At 41.7% G+C, this 17,614-nt stretch overlaps 1 protein-coding gene across 2 annotated transcripts in view; it reads left to right on the top strand.

Annotated features, from left to right (window-relative positions):
* LOC110956362 (zeta-sarcoglycan) overlaps positions 1-17,614 on the top strand; it is a 352,883-nt gene that overhangs the window by 215,487 nt on the left and 119,782 nt on the right. For both annotated transcript variants that reach the window (XM_022201767.2, XM_051945531.1), the window contains exon 3: positions 14,185-14,286. In XM_022201767.2, the coding sequence (XP_022057459.1) occupies positions 14,185-14,286 (102 nt within the window). The remainder of the gene's footprint in view (positions 1-14,184; positions 14,287-17,614) is intronic.

The raw sequence follows: 17,614 nt of genomic DNA, 5'->3' as shown, positions 1-17,614 counted from the left end.
TAGTGTATGTGTGCGTGCATGTGCATGCGTGGACACCTAAAAGTCATGGTGATAAACATGTCTGCACTCTGTATATGATTGGTGTGTGTGTTCTGTGTGCATAACCTTGTGTGCGGTGTGCTTCCACCTAATGGGACAGTTTACCAGTTAACCTCGCTATGAAAGGGGAAAGCTTCATTATTTCTAACAACTACTTCACCGAAGGGGACGTCCACAAACTTGTACACTGTATTGACCTTGCACTTACAGAGCTCACAAACACACCCTCTTTTTATAGCCGGCATTAAGATATGTCCTGTTCAGATGTGATTTACCATTGCTAAATTTACAGTGGGCGTGATAAATATGATAGTGCACTTCTACTCCAGTTTGTAACAGAGGTTAGCTCCTGGTCTTATGTTAAGCTCTTTTAAATTTTTTTTTTTTTTTTTTTTTTTTTTTTTTTTGCGTTTTGAGCACCACAAACAAATGTGGATTACTTCAGTTTTTCTGTTGTGTGGAGTGCTTGTCATGCTTGCATAAATGGTTTCTAGTTTTGGACCGACAGCATAGTCCTTTCCATTATTGATAGCAATGTCATTTTTACCAACCTGTTATTTATGACACTTCATTATTCTAAACCATTCCTAACGTAGTGTCAAGTAAGCATGTGTCTGTGCGTGTGATTTAAACTGAACAGTTTTCATCTCTTGTCATATTTCTTATTCCTTTGACTTCAGCAGCTCTCTCTCTTTCTCACTCTCTCTTGCTTTAAAGTCAGTGGTATTAGTGTGTTTGAACTTAACGCTGAAGTCTTCTTTATTTTAGGGTTTATCGATTCTCTAAACCTCCCTCGGGTGCTTTTCAATGTGATTCTAAAGATGTGTGAAAGTGAGGTATAATGACTGCCCCAATGTAGAAAAAGGAACATGGTCCCTAATTTAGGCCACATGGAATTTATTCCGTCCAGAAACAGGAGCATCAGGACTCTTTAGATATCAGAACGCTCACTATACACATTACATGTGTGCATTAGTTTTTTTCTGTGTCTATTAGAGTTAACTATGACTGAATCTTTGTGCATGTGTGCAAATCTATCAGTGATAGCATTATAAGGCTATGCTGTTTTGTACTTGTCATGTCTTTCAGATTTCAGCACAACTCTGTGCAAATCCCAAAATGCAATGAAATATGATTTTCAGTATTAATCTTTAAGCTGATGTAATAATTTATCATTGCAGAGTCAGAGAAGGAAGAAGTATTGATAAGGAAGGGGTTGGTCCTTTGAGAAATCTCTGGGCTGTAGCATCAGATGTGTGCAACAATAAATGTTTCATTCACCTGTATTCTATTCACATTTTTTTCTTAGCATGAAAACATACATTTACCAGCTACTTAATTAAATACAACAATGAACTCTGATTAATTCATAATTCTGCACACTTGAACATTTTGAGTCTTTATTTAAGAAGGTGATGTTTCGAGTTATCATAGTGAGTGGTCGTTGTGTACTGGACTGCATTACATTTAAAATTGTTCCACTATTACGCCCCCAAAATAAGATGGAAGGTCCTTTTGATTCTGAACTTTTTATTCCGCGTCATATGTTAATCCGTACATCGCTGCATTGATGTGACAAAAGTGAAGGAAGCATGGGACTACAGTTCAATGTGTGATAATGAAACTGTTGTCTCTGTCATCATTTTCATTGTGCTGGGATTTGTTGACTTTTCTTTAGCAAACAAATACTGGTAGATTTTACCAATGAAGCCCAGTTGGCAGAGAAAGAGAAACAGACATAGAGATAAAGCCAAGCAGAGGTTTGTTTCCCTGATTAGCTGATTAGTTGTTATTGTGTTCAAAGTGGCTAATGTGTGGATAATTATTTTGCATGAATGTATTCAGTGGAGCCAAATTCAAAAGGCAAAGGACAAAAAGGCACATGAGAAATGTGAGCGTATGTGCGTGGACTGCTAAAAAAGAAAAGAGAAAAAAATAGGTTGTATGACACAATACTTTGCGTGAAATCAAACTTAACAATCCATTTAAGTAGATTCTTTTAAAAAAAATGTAAATACATTATGTAAATTTAGTTTTACAAGCCTCAAGTTATAGGGAACTTGTTTGAAAACATTAAAAGCCAGGCAGAGACTGGAGAGAGCCTGGAATTATGTAGCAGCAGAGCGGTAATTAAGAATATGATCTGCATAAAAGGCACCTTTCGACCTGGACAGGTTTAGAAAATGCTGAATAACCAAAGTCCTATGACCAATCCATGGGGAACACCAATAAGTAATGTTGTCAGCTAAAGCACACTGGACTTTACCTGGTATTTTTTTATGTTTATGTTGGTTTATGAGTGTTTCATAATGCATGGTGACTGTGTCTTGAATCAGAAGTTGTTCAGTGAAGCCTAATGATGGACAAAGCATTAATTACTGTGAATGTAGTTGTGCTGGAGCAGATTTCCCTAGAAAGGCAAATAGATAAACACATAACAGATCAGTATTGAATATAGCTTCTTGCTGTTGCCCACAGAGGATTTAAGATTATTGACAGAAAATTTTGAAATGGACAACGTGCAGTCACCAGCTAGTGTGGCACAAATAGGAGAAATACCTTTGAGTCAAAATATCGATTAAACAAGAACTTTGTCAGTGAATGTTATATCACCTACAAATGTAATAAGTAAGATTTAAGTTTGTTAACAGCCTGTTTGCAAGTTTCTGAAAGCACTTTCTGTCGCTTGATTGCAGTGAACATTTCTAAATTGCTAATTTTATGACTGCCTAATTGTTAATGGGGTTCATTACTGGTAATTGGGATGTTCAAAGACGAGACTTGAGACAGTGAAGTATATTTGGAAATACAGATAAAGCTAAAATAGTGAATGTATGACAATCTGATGGTCTTTGATTATGTCTTGTGGCCATGGCCATTTTTTATTTTTATTTATTTTTTTACTATTTTGGGTTGAGAATATTACTTTGGAAAGGTGGAAATGAAACGGCCATTCAGAGCAAAATGTATCTTCACAAACACAGCATGAGGTTTTTAAGTTTTTTGCTGAAATATCCACACCACAATAGAGCAGCATCATCCAGAGAATAAACAACCAAAATCAGTCTCTGAAAGAGGTGAGACAGTCATAACAGCACACCAAATAGCTTGATACTGGCTGAAATGTACCATCAGCCTGCTCGGCTGCAGCACACCACAAGGAAGGTAAAGAAAAAAAAGGCTCAAGTAAGCTTAATAAAATAAAACATCAGCTGACATTTAAATGGGAACAGCCTGGATAGAGATGGAGTCTGTGATTCAAGAGCAAAAATCAATATTTGTCAGATCTCAAGAAGCGCAGACGAAAGCAAAGGCTTCTGCTGGTAATTAAAAATCTGGAGCTCAAAAATGAAAATGAAATTGATGCTTTTAATACAGGTACAATTGGGATTTACAGCTTTTAAGCTATATTTAGCAAAACTTCAATTTTGGTTAAGTGTTTCGTAGCATTACACATGATGTCTTGTTCAAAAGGCCTTTTGTGTTCTTATCTCAGCTGCAAAGAATCACAGTCACAACTGTAGAACAAATAACATACACTTTAATGCTGTAATTTATTCTGTCCTGTGCTCACAGTCCATGTGGCTGAACTAGACTGAGGTCAGTTTGTAACATTTAATTATGAACAATCAGAAGGTTTATTACTGCTTCCTGCTAAACACCAGATACTGCGAATCCCCCATTTTCACATGATTACCAAAGTGCTTCTAATTGGAGAAGGACCCAGACCTGCTATTAGGCCTCTGATCTGATTTCCAAAACTAATTTCACACTGAGAAAGTGACAGACAGATGGAGAGAGAGAGAAAAGTCCTGACAAACAGATTCTTGGCGCGACAGAGAGCTAAACAATGGCAGATAAATGAATGAATGGAGAGACTAGCTCGTTTTCTGCTGTCTGTTGATGGATTTCTATTCCCTTCTAGTCCTTGGCAATATTGTTAATGCACCATTCATGCCAATAACGCATGCTGGATTGAAAATGGAACAAACCAAAAAAACCAAAAAGAAACGATGGCCAGTGTGCAGTTGATGCAGAGACAGAGGGAGGACCATCATGCTGGATCAGAATGAGATTTGAACATTGGAGAAGTGAGGTGGAATTAAACCACCTGATTAATTTTAACATCGTCTTATTCATGTTTTTTGGAATTGAGAGGCAGAGTGAGAGTGTGCAAGGGAGGCAGGAGGGGATTAGAGAGGAATTGTATCCTGTGTAGTGAGTGTGACTGTGTTCCAAGTGAGTTAACTCTACTTGTATACCACTCTTCCCTTGCATGTGTGTGTGTGTGTGTGTGCTTTCTAATAGCACCTGTGTTTCTATATACAGGAAGGTAAGTATCTCATGTGTCTGTATACTGTAAGTAGATTTATGTATATATAGGTGTGTACTGGACGGCAGAGAGTGAATGTGTTTGTGATTCCCTCGCCCTGTTGTGTTATTGCTTATTGAATAAGCTCCATGCTCCACTGTATATTCACCATAATGACTATAGATGTAACAACAGCACTGAAAACCTCTGGCTGGTTTAACTTATCGATCTGACACACTCTTATTGTTTTGCTCCCATTTGTAAGTGTGTGTGTGTATTATGTACAAACCAGTATATGGGAATAAAGCTCACACATTAGACTACCTGGGCAACCTTGCTTTGATATGATGAGGTCTGGCAAAGGTCTGATTACAGATTTGTAATAGAATTGATTGATGCTACTCATCTGTGGGATGCCCATTACACTGAAAGGATTCTAATTTAAACCTTTGTTAGGCATCGATGTGTTAATGCATTAAGCACTAAAAGCAAAGTGTGATAGATGTTATTTATCAATTACAAAGTGCGCTAAGCAAAAAACCTCAATCAAACCAGCTGTGCTCACATCTTGCCAGGCTATAAAACACCACTGCAAAAGCACTTGGGCACTGTTTCGAAAGGCACCTGGGAGGTTGATGACCTTCCTACAGCTCGTAAGGTTGCCGCAGATGCTTTTCTTTTCTTGTAATTCCAGACGGACTCCTTGATGTTAAGACCAGAGCTCTGTGGGAGGCATACCTGTATCTGTTGCAGGACTTTTTATTCCTTTCGTTATTGAAGCTACAGCAGCTCTAAGAGGCTCTGGCTATATGTTTTGACATGCTGCAGAGTGAATACCATCAGACGCTTCCATAATGGCATTGCCTTCACAGTTGATGAGCTTAACAGCCAATGCTTTTAGTCCTATATTGCTTCAATTTTCTTGTGTGATTTAGTTTTTGTTGAGTTCTGCATTTCCCAAGCCGACCTTCTCTCCCATGCTTTCCTCATTGTTTTATCCTCTCAATTCCTCTTGCCAGCTCATCCCTCTCTCGTTCATTAAGTACATTTCCAATTTGAAAGGCTCTGCTGGTTTGCTGCACCTATCAATTAATGATCATTTGCTGCAGCACTCCAAACAGAATTCCTCTCTTCATGGACAGTTTCATTGATATTTGGGAACATGAAAAGAAGGTTGGAAACCAGAGAAGCAGGACTAATTTGTTGTCTTTGAGCAACAAATATTTCAACTTTAGGCAGAATAGGTTTGCTAATTATATAGTCGGTTTGTAGTTTCACCCCTGAAGAAAAGTTATTGGACTTTTTAAGACTGAAAATGTCAGCCACACAGGACATGAATCAGAATAACAATGCCATCCTTGTTTTTATCAATATCTTCTCAACAGTACAAAAGAAAATAGCATTAGCACTATAAACCAATGTCATAGCAGCAAGGTTTTTATAATCACATACTTTTCAAATTGTCCTCTCTGGGCTTTTATACATTCTTTGTTTCCTACTCCACTGCATATTCCAGCCATTTCTGAGATTGGGTAAATAAAATAATTGTATTTTTTTGTTGTTGTTGTTGTTTTTTATTCTGTCAATGGGAAATGCATTTCTTTTGATGATTATAGTTGATCTCTTATCAACTGTCAGTGGAAGTTGTACTTTTTTTTCTATGTCACCTACTACAGTACCCAGAAGCCTCGCCAAACTCTGACAAAGCCCACAATCAGAGCAGCTGTTACACTTCTGTGCTCTCTCTCCATTGTCACTCTCCTAAGCACCGATTTGACATGGTCCAGTAGCTGCCACTTTGCTCTGTGAGAGCCCCTACTATCCTAATACCCCGCATGGCTGTTTGAAAGGAATTTAATCTTACAATGCAAGTCTGATCCAACAATCTTTCGAGCATTCACTCATGTGGAATCTGTAAAATACTGCATAACTGATCACAAACCGGCACAAAGCCATTCTTATCACACACTCAGCCAGCTCATCAGAAATGTTGCTGTGATATAAGGCGTACAATCTATATGTATGCTTGACATAACTTCACAGGGTTCAAAATGAAGACACACACACACACACACACACACACACACACACACACACACACACGCACATGCACACACACACACACACACACACACAGTGGTGGACGATTGGCAGACCTTTGTCTGTGAATCTGTTAATCTGTCTGTCTGTGCAACCTTACTCAAAAATGGACCAATAGATTTGGATGAAATTTACGAGGAAGGTAAGAAATGACACAAGGACCAACTGATTAGATTGTAGCATTAATGCTGTTTATAGTCTGGATCCACGGAATTGTTAAAGATTTTCCATTGCGAGTTATGTTGCCAGCACGACATCGCTGTAACCGTGACGTGAACACTGTGTCAGTTACCTGCTGACAATCACATGACTGCGATCCTACTGCAAACTGACTGTAATTTATCAGTTGGAAGTCATACAAGGAATAATTGATTAAACTGTGCGGTGTTTCTGAGTCCCATCAATTCCTGCCATCTGCTGCATATTTAGGTCACGTAATGCAGCAAACCCCAGCCAGACAGTGCTAAAGCCCCTGATGTTTCACAAAGCCTTTATTTACGTTGAGTTATCAGCCTTATTTTGAACATGAATTGAAGAAGAACACCTGTCTGTTCTTCACTTCTTTCTTCAGGAAACATCGTAAGAGCTTGTCCATTGCAGCTAGCTGCTTCTGAGTTTAGACACATCCTTTGCGTTAGACAGCAACAGCGTGGAACCGTTTTCTTTCATCTCTGCGTGAATTTTCGGACTTTTTGGCAGCGTCTTCATCATGTTAAGAAACTGCTTCTTAGATAAATACTTCTGTGCTACTGGAATGGTGACAAAATAAAAGCTTATAACATTAATAAATATGCCTTCAAAATAAAAGCATGGTGGGAAAGGTTATTTTAACACTAGCAAAACAAAAGCTTGCCGAAAGTGATGAACTGATCAACAGACCTTTATAGGAGTAATTTACACACAATTCGGTATCCATACATAACATGCACATGCATAACACATGCCTGTACTCAGCGCAAGGTCATTTTTTATTAAAGATTTCATCCATTGGAAATGATACATCAACAGAGCAGTCTTGGCGGAGTACTGCACTCTCTGAGTGCTTTTCTAGTTGATTTAGATTACAGCAAAAACACCAAAAGCCTGCAGAGAAAAAAAAAATCTTCAACTAACACTTGCTTTGTTGGTGATATGCTGTGATGGTGAACAAGGAAATAAGTTATTTGAAACCATCAGTGAAACAATCAGTCAAGGGGCAGTAATGATTTGAAAGAAAGAGTTCAAATGTATTCACATTTAAACCTGTTTAGTTTTCTGATTATTCTATCAATTAGGGGCTTGACCTTCAAATGTGTAGTTTGTGATTTTACTGTATGAGAAGAGGCTCCCCACAGAGATCCAAACCCCACCTTCTTCCCCAAGTTCCACTCACCTATAAAACACCATGGGTTTCTTCAGCAGGTTTATTTCAACTGTCTTTCTGACTAGCTGAAATGTCTATCTGAGGTATTCTGTTTGCATTCTAAATTAAGTGGTTATCTACAATTTCAGCATTTTGTTATTTTGACAAGCATTAAGCAACTATTTTGTCTGCATTAAAACTACAGCTCTCACAGGACGATATCTTGTCCAAAATACCATCCATCCATCCATCCATCTTCTTCCGCTTCATCCGAGGTCGGGTCGCGGGGGCAGCTCTCTCAGCAGTGATGTCCAGACCTCCCGATCCACGCACACCTCCTCCAAACTGTCTGGGGGGATCCCGAGGCGTTCCCAGGCCAGCCGAGAGACATAGTCCCTCCAGCGTGTCCTAGGTCTTCCCCGGGGTCTCCTCCCAGTGGGACGTGCCTGGAACACCTCCCGAGGGAGGCGTCCAGGGGGCATCCGAAACAGATGCCCAAGCCACCTAAGCTGGCTCCTCTCAATGCGGAGTAGCAGCGGGTCTACTCCGAGCTCCTCCCGGGTGACCGAGCTCCTCACCCTATCTCTAAGGGAGCGCCCAGCCACCCTGCGGAGGAAACTCATTTCGGCCGCTTGTATCCGCGATCTTGTCCTTTCGGTCATGATCCAATTTTCATGACCATAGGTGAGGGTGGGAACGTAGATCGACCGGTAAATCGAGAGCTTTGCCTTCTGACTCAGCTCCTTCTTCCCCACAACAGTCCGATACAACGCCCGCATCACTGCAGACGCTGCACCGATCCGTCTGTCAATCTCTCGCTCCATCCGCCCCCCACTCGTGAACAAGACCCCGAGATACCTAAACTCCTCCACTTGGGGGAGGGACACCCCACCGACCTGAAGGGGGCAAAGTACCTTTTTCCGGTCGAGAACCATGGCCTCGGATTTGGAGGAGCTGATCCCCATCCCGGCCGCTTCACACTCGGCTGCGAACCGCCCCAGTGCGCACTGAAGGTCCTGATTCGATGAAGCCAACAGGACAACGTCATCTGCAAACAGCAGAGACGAGATCCTGTGGTTCCCGAACCGGACTCCTTCCGGCCCCTGACTGCGCCTAGAAATTCTGTCCATAAAGATAACGAACAGAACCGGAGACAAAGGGCAGCCCTGGCGGAGACCGACGCGCACCGGGAACAGGTCCGACTTACTGCCGGCTATACGGACCAAACTCCTACTGTGGTCATACAGGGATCGGACCGCCCTTAACAAAGGGCCCCGAACCCCATATTCCTCCAGAACCCTCCACAAGACACCCCGAGGGACACGGTCAAACGCCTTCTCCAAGTCCACAAAACACATGTGGACTGGTTGGGCGAACTCCCATGAACCCTCGAGGATCTGCTGGAGGGTATAGAGCTGGTCCAGTGTTCCGCGACCAGGACGAAAACCACACTGCTCCTCCTGGATCCGAGGTTCGACTATCGGCCGGATTCTCCTCTCCAGTACCCTGGAATAGACTTTACCAGGGAGGCTGAGAAGTGTGATTCCCCTATAGTTGGAACACACCCTCCGGTCCCCCTTCTTATACAGAGGGACCACCGCCCCGGTCTGCCAGTCCAGAGGTACCGTCCCCGACCGCCACGCGATGCTGCAGAGACGTGTCAACCAGGACAGTCCCACAACATCCAGAGACTTCAGATACTCAGGACGGATCTCATCCACCCCCGGAGCCTTGCCACCGGGTAGCTTGTGAACCACCTCAGTGACTTCAGCCTGGGTGATGGGCGAGTCTCCCCCGGCATCATCAGTCTCTGCTTCCTCTCCGGAAGACGTGACGGCGGGATTGAGGAGATCCTCGAAGTATTCCTTCCACCGTCCAACAACGTCCCCAGTCGAGGTCAACAGCTCCCCACCCGCACTGTAAACAGTACTGGTGAGGTACTGCTTCCCCCTCCTGAGGCGCCGGACGGTTTGCCAGAATTTCTTCGAGGCCGACCGATAGTCCTCCTCCATGGCCTCTCCGAACTCCTCCCAGACCCGAGTTTTTGCCTCTGCGACCGCCCGGGCTGCAGCACGCTTAGCCTGCCGGTACCCTTCAGTTGCCTCAGGAGTCCTGCAGGCCAACATGGCCCGGTAGGATTCCTTCTTCAGCTTGACGGCATCCCTTACCTCCGATGTCCACCACCGGGTTCGGGGATTGCCGCCACGACAGGCACCAGAGACCTTGCGGCCACAGCTCCGAGCGGCCGCATCGACAATGGAGTAGGAGAACAAAGTCCACTCAGACTCTATATCTCCCACCTCCCTCGGGATCTGTGAGAAGCTCTCCCGGAGGTGGGAGTTAAAGTCACTCCTAACAGAGGGTTCCGCCAGCCGTTCCCAACAGACCCTCACGATACGCTTGGGCCTGCCAGGTCTAACCAGCTTCTTCCCCTGTAGGCGGATCCAGCTCACCACCAGGTAGTGATCGGTCGACAGCTCCGCCCCTCTCTTCACCCGAGTGTCCGAGACACGCGACCGGAGGTCAGAAGACACGACTACAAAGTCGATCATCGACCTCCGGCCTAGGGTGTCCTGGTGCCACGTGCACTTATGGACACCCCTGTGCTCGAACATGGTGTTCATGATGGACAAACTGTGACTCGCACAGAAGTCCAACAATTGAGCACCACTCGGGTTCAGATCGGGGGGGCCGTTCTTACCAATCACCCCCCTCCAGGTCTCACTGTCGTTGCCCACGTGGGCGTTGAAGTCCCCCAGCAGGACAATGGAGTCCCCGGTCGGAGCACTATCCAGCACCTTTCCCAGGGACTCCAAGAAGGCCGCATACCCCCCACTAGTGTTCGGGCCGTAGGCCACGACTACGGTGAGGAGCCTGTCCCCAACCCGAAGGCGTAGGGACGCGACCCTCTCGTCCACCGGGCTGAACTCCAACACGAGGCGACTAAGCTGGGGGGCAATGAGCAGTGCCACCCCAGCCTGCCGCCTCACCCCGCGGGGAACTCCAGAATAATGGAGCGCCCAACCCCTTTCCAGAGGGGCGGTTCCAGAGCCCAAGCCGTGCGTGGAGGTGAGGCCGACTATATCTAGTCGGTAGCGCTCAACCTCCCGCACCAGCTCAGGCTCCTTCCCCGCCAGTTTGGTGACGTTCCACGTCCCCACAGTAAGTGGTCGTGAACGCGGGCCGGGCCGCCGAGGCACCCCGCCTCGACCGCCGCCCTGTCCACTTTGCACCCGACCCCTACGGAACCCTCTGTGAGTGGTGAGCCCACAGGAGGGCCCAAAAAAGTATTACTGTGTCCACTGTATGTATTTAGTTATTATTTTGTTATTTATGATGTCTTCAGATGTTTGATACATTTCAGAATAACAACATGCTTACATTAAAAATATATTCCCAGCAGAACATTAAAAATGCTCTCTATAAAGCAGAATCTGACTGGATAAAGCAGACCTATGTGGATACATGATATTCCCCTCTTACATCAATATTACACAGCTCATCAATGACTAATGTTATTAAGTACTAGTGCGTGTCTAGAGATTCCTAAAAGCTCTGAACACATCTTAAACTGTGTAAACCTACGACTTCAAACGCTGTGAGCATCTAAAACACTGATATTTGTGGTGATTTGCAAGATAAAGCAAATGAATCAAGATACTTTTTGAAGTCAGTGCACATTTGATAGGTGAACACTCCAATAGGTGACAATTCTGACAATGTACCTTCTTCATTTCAGTTTTGTGCTTTTAAGGAAAGTTAAACCCACAGTTTTAGAGTTTTACCATTACCCTGGGCTGGTGTTCTTGAGGTATGCCACATCGTGCCAAGCTTCTTCACTACAGCCTCATGGCAGAGGACAGCTGAGTTTCACTACTGTAGTAATGCTGCCAGAGTTAATTTGAATTTAATATTAGTCTTAGAGTTTTAATGATAATGTATGCTACTCTTATAGTTTTGTTTCCGTTTTTTTTTTAAATTTAATTTATTTTATCATGGTTTAGTCTCATTTGTCGAGTATTTAAAATTTTATCCCTTTAGAGCATTTTGAAGCTACAGCTGTCACCAACTTTCTTGTGTAGTTACCATGGTTACTGCTTGTTCTTGTCTAAGATTGTGAGGTTTGCAGAAAAGACTCTGTTTACTTATTCAGAAACACTCGAGGTCCTTTTATTCTCAGTAAATCCAGTTGTAATTTCCTACTATGAACAGATTTGCACTCTATTCTTCCCACTCACATAGAGTTAACATTAGCACAGCGACCTGTTCTTTCTATTCATAAGAACTTCCTCAAAAGTCAAATGGACTTCTCTTTTTGGTTCTTGATAAAGCTTCACTGCTCATCCAACAGGCTAATTCAGTTCTACCTGACTGATGGCAAGTCCTGCTTATTTATTTTCATCCCCAAATCACATGGTCCATTAATCACCCACATGTCTTGAGGTGTAAACTGCTGTGTAACTGCTGATGATTCAATGATGATGAAACTTTGTGGTGAGAGATCTCAAGACTGCATTATAAGTACCTGATAAATGGTGTTGTAGACTCTCTCTTCTATTTAAAAATGTCTGTTCAAGTTTGATATAATAGGTGGCTTCCTTTAGTTCTCTCTCTTTAGATCTTTTTTGTCAAGTCTGTGAACATTGCTGTCCTTATGTAAAGGACGTGTGTGTGTGGTTTGGGTGTCAAGGAAGACAACCTGTTTGAGCGTTCTCCAGCATTTATTTTCCTCTGCAGAAGATATTAAAATACATGAATCGCCTTCTGGTCACCATTCCTTATGCACTCTGCTCCCTCGGCAATGCAAATCAACACTGTCAGACATTTTAAACAGCACATTTTCAGCAACAAATTTCCTCACAACAATGAAAGCAAATCAAACACATGATGAAGATTAACACAGTGCAGAAGGATGGAGTGACTAAACAGAAACCAAAGTTAGAACTTCTAATAAAATGCATACTGTACACTTCTGTTGGAAAATTTGGGGTCATCTAGAAATATCCTTATTCTTAAAGAAAAACTGCCCCCCTGAAAATTTCATCCAAATCCGCAAGTCAATTTTTGAGTAATGTTATGCGCGAACTGACAAATTCACGTATGCCGATTGTCACGTAACTCCGCTGCGTTCCTTGGCGGAGTAATCAAATAAATTACATATCTAAGTATTTGGCTTGATAAATCATTTAAATTGGTCATCCATCATGCTTAAAATGCAATCACTAGTCTGTGGCAAAAAAAAATAAATTGTGTAGAAACACATCATGCTCCCCTTTTAACTTCGGGAAAAGCATAGTTTAGGCAGCTTTTATATCGTCTGTGGTGAGAAATTCTACAGACATGCTGCTTTTTCCACTTTCAAACACCTAGACTCAGTGTTTCATTCTGCCCACATATTCATTACCAGAAATCCCTATGGCAGTGCATTCTGTATCACGTTTGTTGGTGCTCCCTTGCACAGGGGCGTGATAAACATTTTCTTTTTGTTTATAAATCCCTTATTGGACATTCACAACCTTATATAATATTTACTCCGAACTACACTAAAGGGCTCTCCTGTAGTTTTATTCTGAACTTGGAAACACCAAATATGTGAAATTGTCTACAATACAAGATCAAGATCAACACTTTCACAACCTTTGGACAGTTCAAGATAAGGATTTCAAAATACTTCACCTCAGTGTGCAATTGTTGTCCCTGATTACTGTTTTTTTTAGAATTTTTAAGCCCGCGTATTTGTCTGTACATTGACACCATTGCAACCTGCAATGGTTTAAAGGCTCAAGGAAAGGTTTAAATGAATGCTTAAATTGTGCCTGGTTTGCATACCGTGGAAACTTCTCTCACCCTTGATTCAGGCTTGTGGTCAACTAAAAAAGGTGTCCAAAAACATTTCATTCGACAAATTTGTGTACTTAGATACATTCATATATACTGTGCATCCCTGACTGCAAGATGGCACACTAGTTCATCAGTTTATTGGGCAAAAGAGGAGAGAGACTTAGTTACTGTTAACCAAAAAAATTGACAGAATTACTTTTTTAGATGTAGCATATACCCAAAAAGCTAAATTAATAACAAAAACAGAAACACGTGAGGAAGATTAGTTATCTCATTTAAAAATGTCCAACCATGTATGATGTGCTTGACAATTTCTCATTGTGAATGTTCTTTGCCATGTCTGTATATAATTGAATATAATGGCAGTTTTGGCAATAGATTTTGTCTTACACCACTGGTAAATATGATTGTTAAAGAACTCATTAAAATGCGCATAAGCACAACAAATCAACGAAGAAACTGTATTCTCTGAAATTGATTGTCTTTTTTTTTCATTCAGCTTGTCATTTATTGCTAAATAACTGGATTTCTGTCTCTCCTACCTTTTTAGGATGGTATGGGGAATCTGCGAGTGACCAAGGAAGGCGTCAGACTGGAGGGGGTTTCTGAATTCTTACTGCCTTTGTACGTCAAAGAGATCCAGTCTCGTAGGGTAAGAACACATCTGTTTGTGTATGCGAGTTGCTGTGTATGTGCTCAGTGTAGCTGATAAAGAAAACTGTGGTGTTTAATTAGTCTAAGAACCCGTGCACATAACAATCAGGCACGTGCCCAATAACAAAAGCACCCAGAACTGTACCCAAAAGCAGAAAGACAACCTTATAATGGAACATTTCTGCTATACTCAAATGGAATCCTGTGAGTTTAGGACTGTGATGGATGCCTTTCTATCTTGTGTGCTTGTATCACATGTGCATGCCTGGTTGTTACATGCCTGCATTTTGAAACTAATTGAGGGCCACAGAAAATCATGGTGCAGCATTGAGCAACGATGAATGAGTTGTTTAATTGTTTTTTGTACTTTGATGTAAATGCAGTTCTCCTTCAATGAGCTTAATCTTTTCAATTGCAGCTGCTTATATTTTGTACTGTGTGGTTAAGTTATGTTGTTTGTGTATGTGTTTGTGCATATGGCCCTCTGTTCCTCCCCCTATAATGAGCAGAAATCAAATGTTGTTCTCAGCGGTCAGGGCCTATTTATCATGTATGTGACATATTACAGCGGTATATATGATCCCACACTCTGCCATACCTCCATTCATCACACACAGAATCATCATCGATCTCGAGGCAACATGGACACTTTGTCATTCTATGTAGGGCAACCATTGTGACACAGTGTGCATACATGCTTGAGTGTGTGTGTTTGTATGTGTGAATAGTAGCAGGGGGTATACACTTGAATAGCGCCAGAATGCCACAGACACATTGTATGGGTGTATTTGAAAGGGGGTTGGAGATTCAGTCTCACAGCAAGAGATTAATAGTGTGATGAAGTAGAAAAGAAAGACACAGAAGAGATGTTCTGTTTCCTGAACAATGTCAGTGCTTCGTCTTTTCATCTCTCTGATTTGGAACAATGCCGTTTGCTCCACGGGAAACATTAGCCTTTACCAGTTCAGCATATGCTTCTTCTGTCACTTACTATGCTGGAATACACTTGGAGGAACCATGTTTAAGTGGCCAAAAACAATTACTTGGAAATGATGAACAAATTGTTGACTACTGTGTGAACACACTCGTAGCATAGAGATGGCATAAAGTGATTTGAGAGGTATTGAGAAGCGTATAAGAGGAGAAAAAAGTAACAAGACGACATGGTCATCAATATCCCTCGCCACATGTGATGTCTATGAGTCTATATCCAAAATAGTGATCAAGGGCCATAACTCTGTTAAATATTGTCGCACAGGTCTCATTTTCGAACTTGATCAAGGTGTCCATGGTGTGAAGCTACACACTAAATTCCCGTAATCCTAGCTGTAATAGTTTCTGAGAAAAGCTGTCCCCTTCATCTCGGACGCACAGACAGACGGAGGCCAAACCTATATTCCCCTTTTCCACTTCGTGGAGGCGGCGGATAATAAAGGAAGTGAGAAGAGGCAAGAGGAAAATAGCAAAGTGGCTTGTAAGAGGAGGTAGTGTTGACAAACACTTGTTCATAAGTAGTTATGAATTGACCAGATAAGGGAGAAACAGCTACAGTTTGTCTTCAGATCTCTGAATTGTGGCTTACGTTTATATTTTATCTTTACTCAACACCAAAAAACTGTGGAAAAGGCTGACATGTCACAAAGGATTTCAGCTAGTTTTGCATCAGAATTGTTAGAAATATATGGACTGTAACCCCAAGTGTTATCAAGACAATTTGTATCGAGGGAAATTGCTGTAGATGCTTTTTTTTTAAGTGCAGTATAAAACAGGCTTTTACTGCCTTGACAGATGTTACTTTAACATATTCACACACCCTTTGTGGTTTATTTTTGCCACAATTTGATTTATTTTTTTCACATTCAGGGTTATTTGAGGCACATTTATGTAATAATCAGCCTCATAAATTAGATAAACTAATTGAAAAATGCAAAAGATTAAGTTAAATTTATAGATTTTGTGTGCATCTCCAGGATACAGATGTAACACCTAATGCAAACCTTACACACCTGCTTGATTTGGATTTGAATAAATACATTGTATTAAAAGAATAGAAATGACTAACTGATATGCAAGCCTAAATGTAACTAACATACAAGTGACTAAAAATGAATCTAATAATTAGCTCTATAATGACACGCTGAAGGGGTTGTAAATCATTTTAGCACATTCTATGTATTTTTATGCTTCACAACATATATTTTCAATTATTTGAGTGAAATCGTAGTCAATCTAAACTTCTTCAGGCTACTATTTATCAAATGAAAGCTGACATGCAAGAAGCACATCTCACCATACAGACATTTCCCATTGGATTTACAGTAATTTCTCACTCACATCAGCGCAATTAACATAATTTAATTCCATCCAAGTGTGTTGCTTTCGATGTTTCATTGAATATTATATCACGGTCTAAGTCTGAGAACATTTAACTAATGAACTTTTAGTTGTAAACAGCGCTCGATTTAGACGGTCACCAGGTCGCCATTTGCGACTAAAAACGTTGCAAATGGCGACCTGGCGACCATCTAAATCGAGCACTGGTTGTAAATCATTTATGCCCTGCTCAAGCCTGAGCATAACTGTTTACCATGGAAAATCATGTTGGCCAAATTAAATGCCTGGATAGAATGACTTGCATATGTCTAATTTATGTCATTTCTTTGTTTTCTCTTGAGTGCATCCACAAAAAAGTAAATCAATAAATAAAGACAACGTACACTGTGTACTTTTTACACATTGTGGTCTTGTTTCCTGTAAACCTCCACACTTTTGTGATAACTGCTTGTTTGTGTGTGCCTAAGGTTTGCATGTATCTGTTTCAGTATCTGTTGTTATTGCTGGCTTCCAAAATGTGTTTTTTCTTTCCATTTTATTTCGACTACACATTGTTTGTCTGTGAAGAAGCCAATGCATATCTCTGTAGGTGCAGGTTTGTGTGTGTGAGGGAGAGCTTATCTTTTTACTTGAAAGAAAGCAGCAGGTTTCCTCTAAAATTTGCTAAACAGCAGGAATGCTCTTATTTTGATACTGACAGTCGCCACACTTTTACTGTGAAGTGTGGTTGAATCTGGGGGAGAGCAGACTGAATCAGAAGTATCCACTAAATTCCCCGAGGATGCAACAGTCTACTGCTTGTTTTGTGAAGAGATACGCTGTGGAGAGATGGGGATACAAAAGAGAAAACCACAGAGAGACAGAAAAACGCTGAGGCAAAGGAAGAAAGAGATGCTAAAGAATAAGGATTGTGAAAGGGGAATTTGGTGAGAGCATTCACAAAAGCATCACACTTTCACAAAAGTATAAATGTCCCTTAGCATCATTTGACC

Source organism: Acanthochromis polyacanthus, chromosome 3 (genome assembly GCF_021347895.1).
Source record: "Acanthochromis polyacanthus isolate Apoly-LR-REF ecotype Palm Island chromosome 3, KAUST_Apoly_ChrSc, whole genome shotgun sequence".
NCBI classification, from domain to species: Eukaryota; Metazoa; Chordata; class Actinopteri; family Pomacentridae; genus Acanthochromis; species Acanthochromis polyacanthus.
Note: the sequence above shows the minus strand (reverse complement) of the source record. Positions and strands in the feature narration are given on the sequence as shown.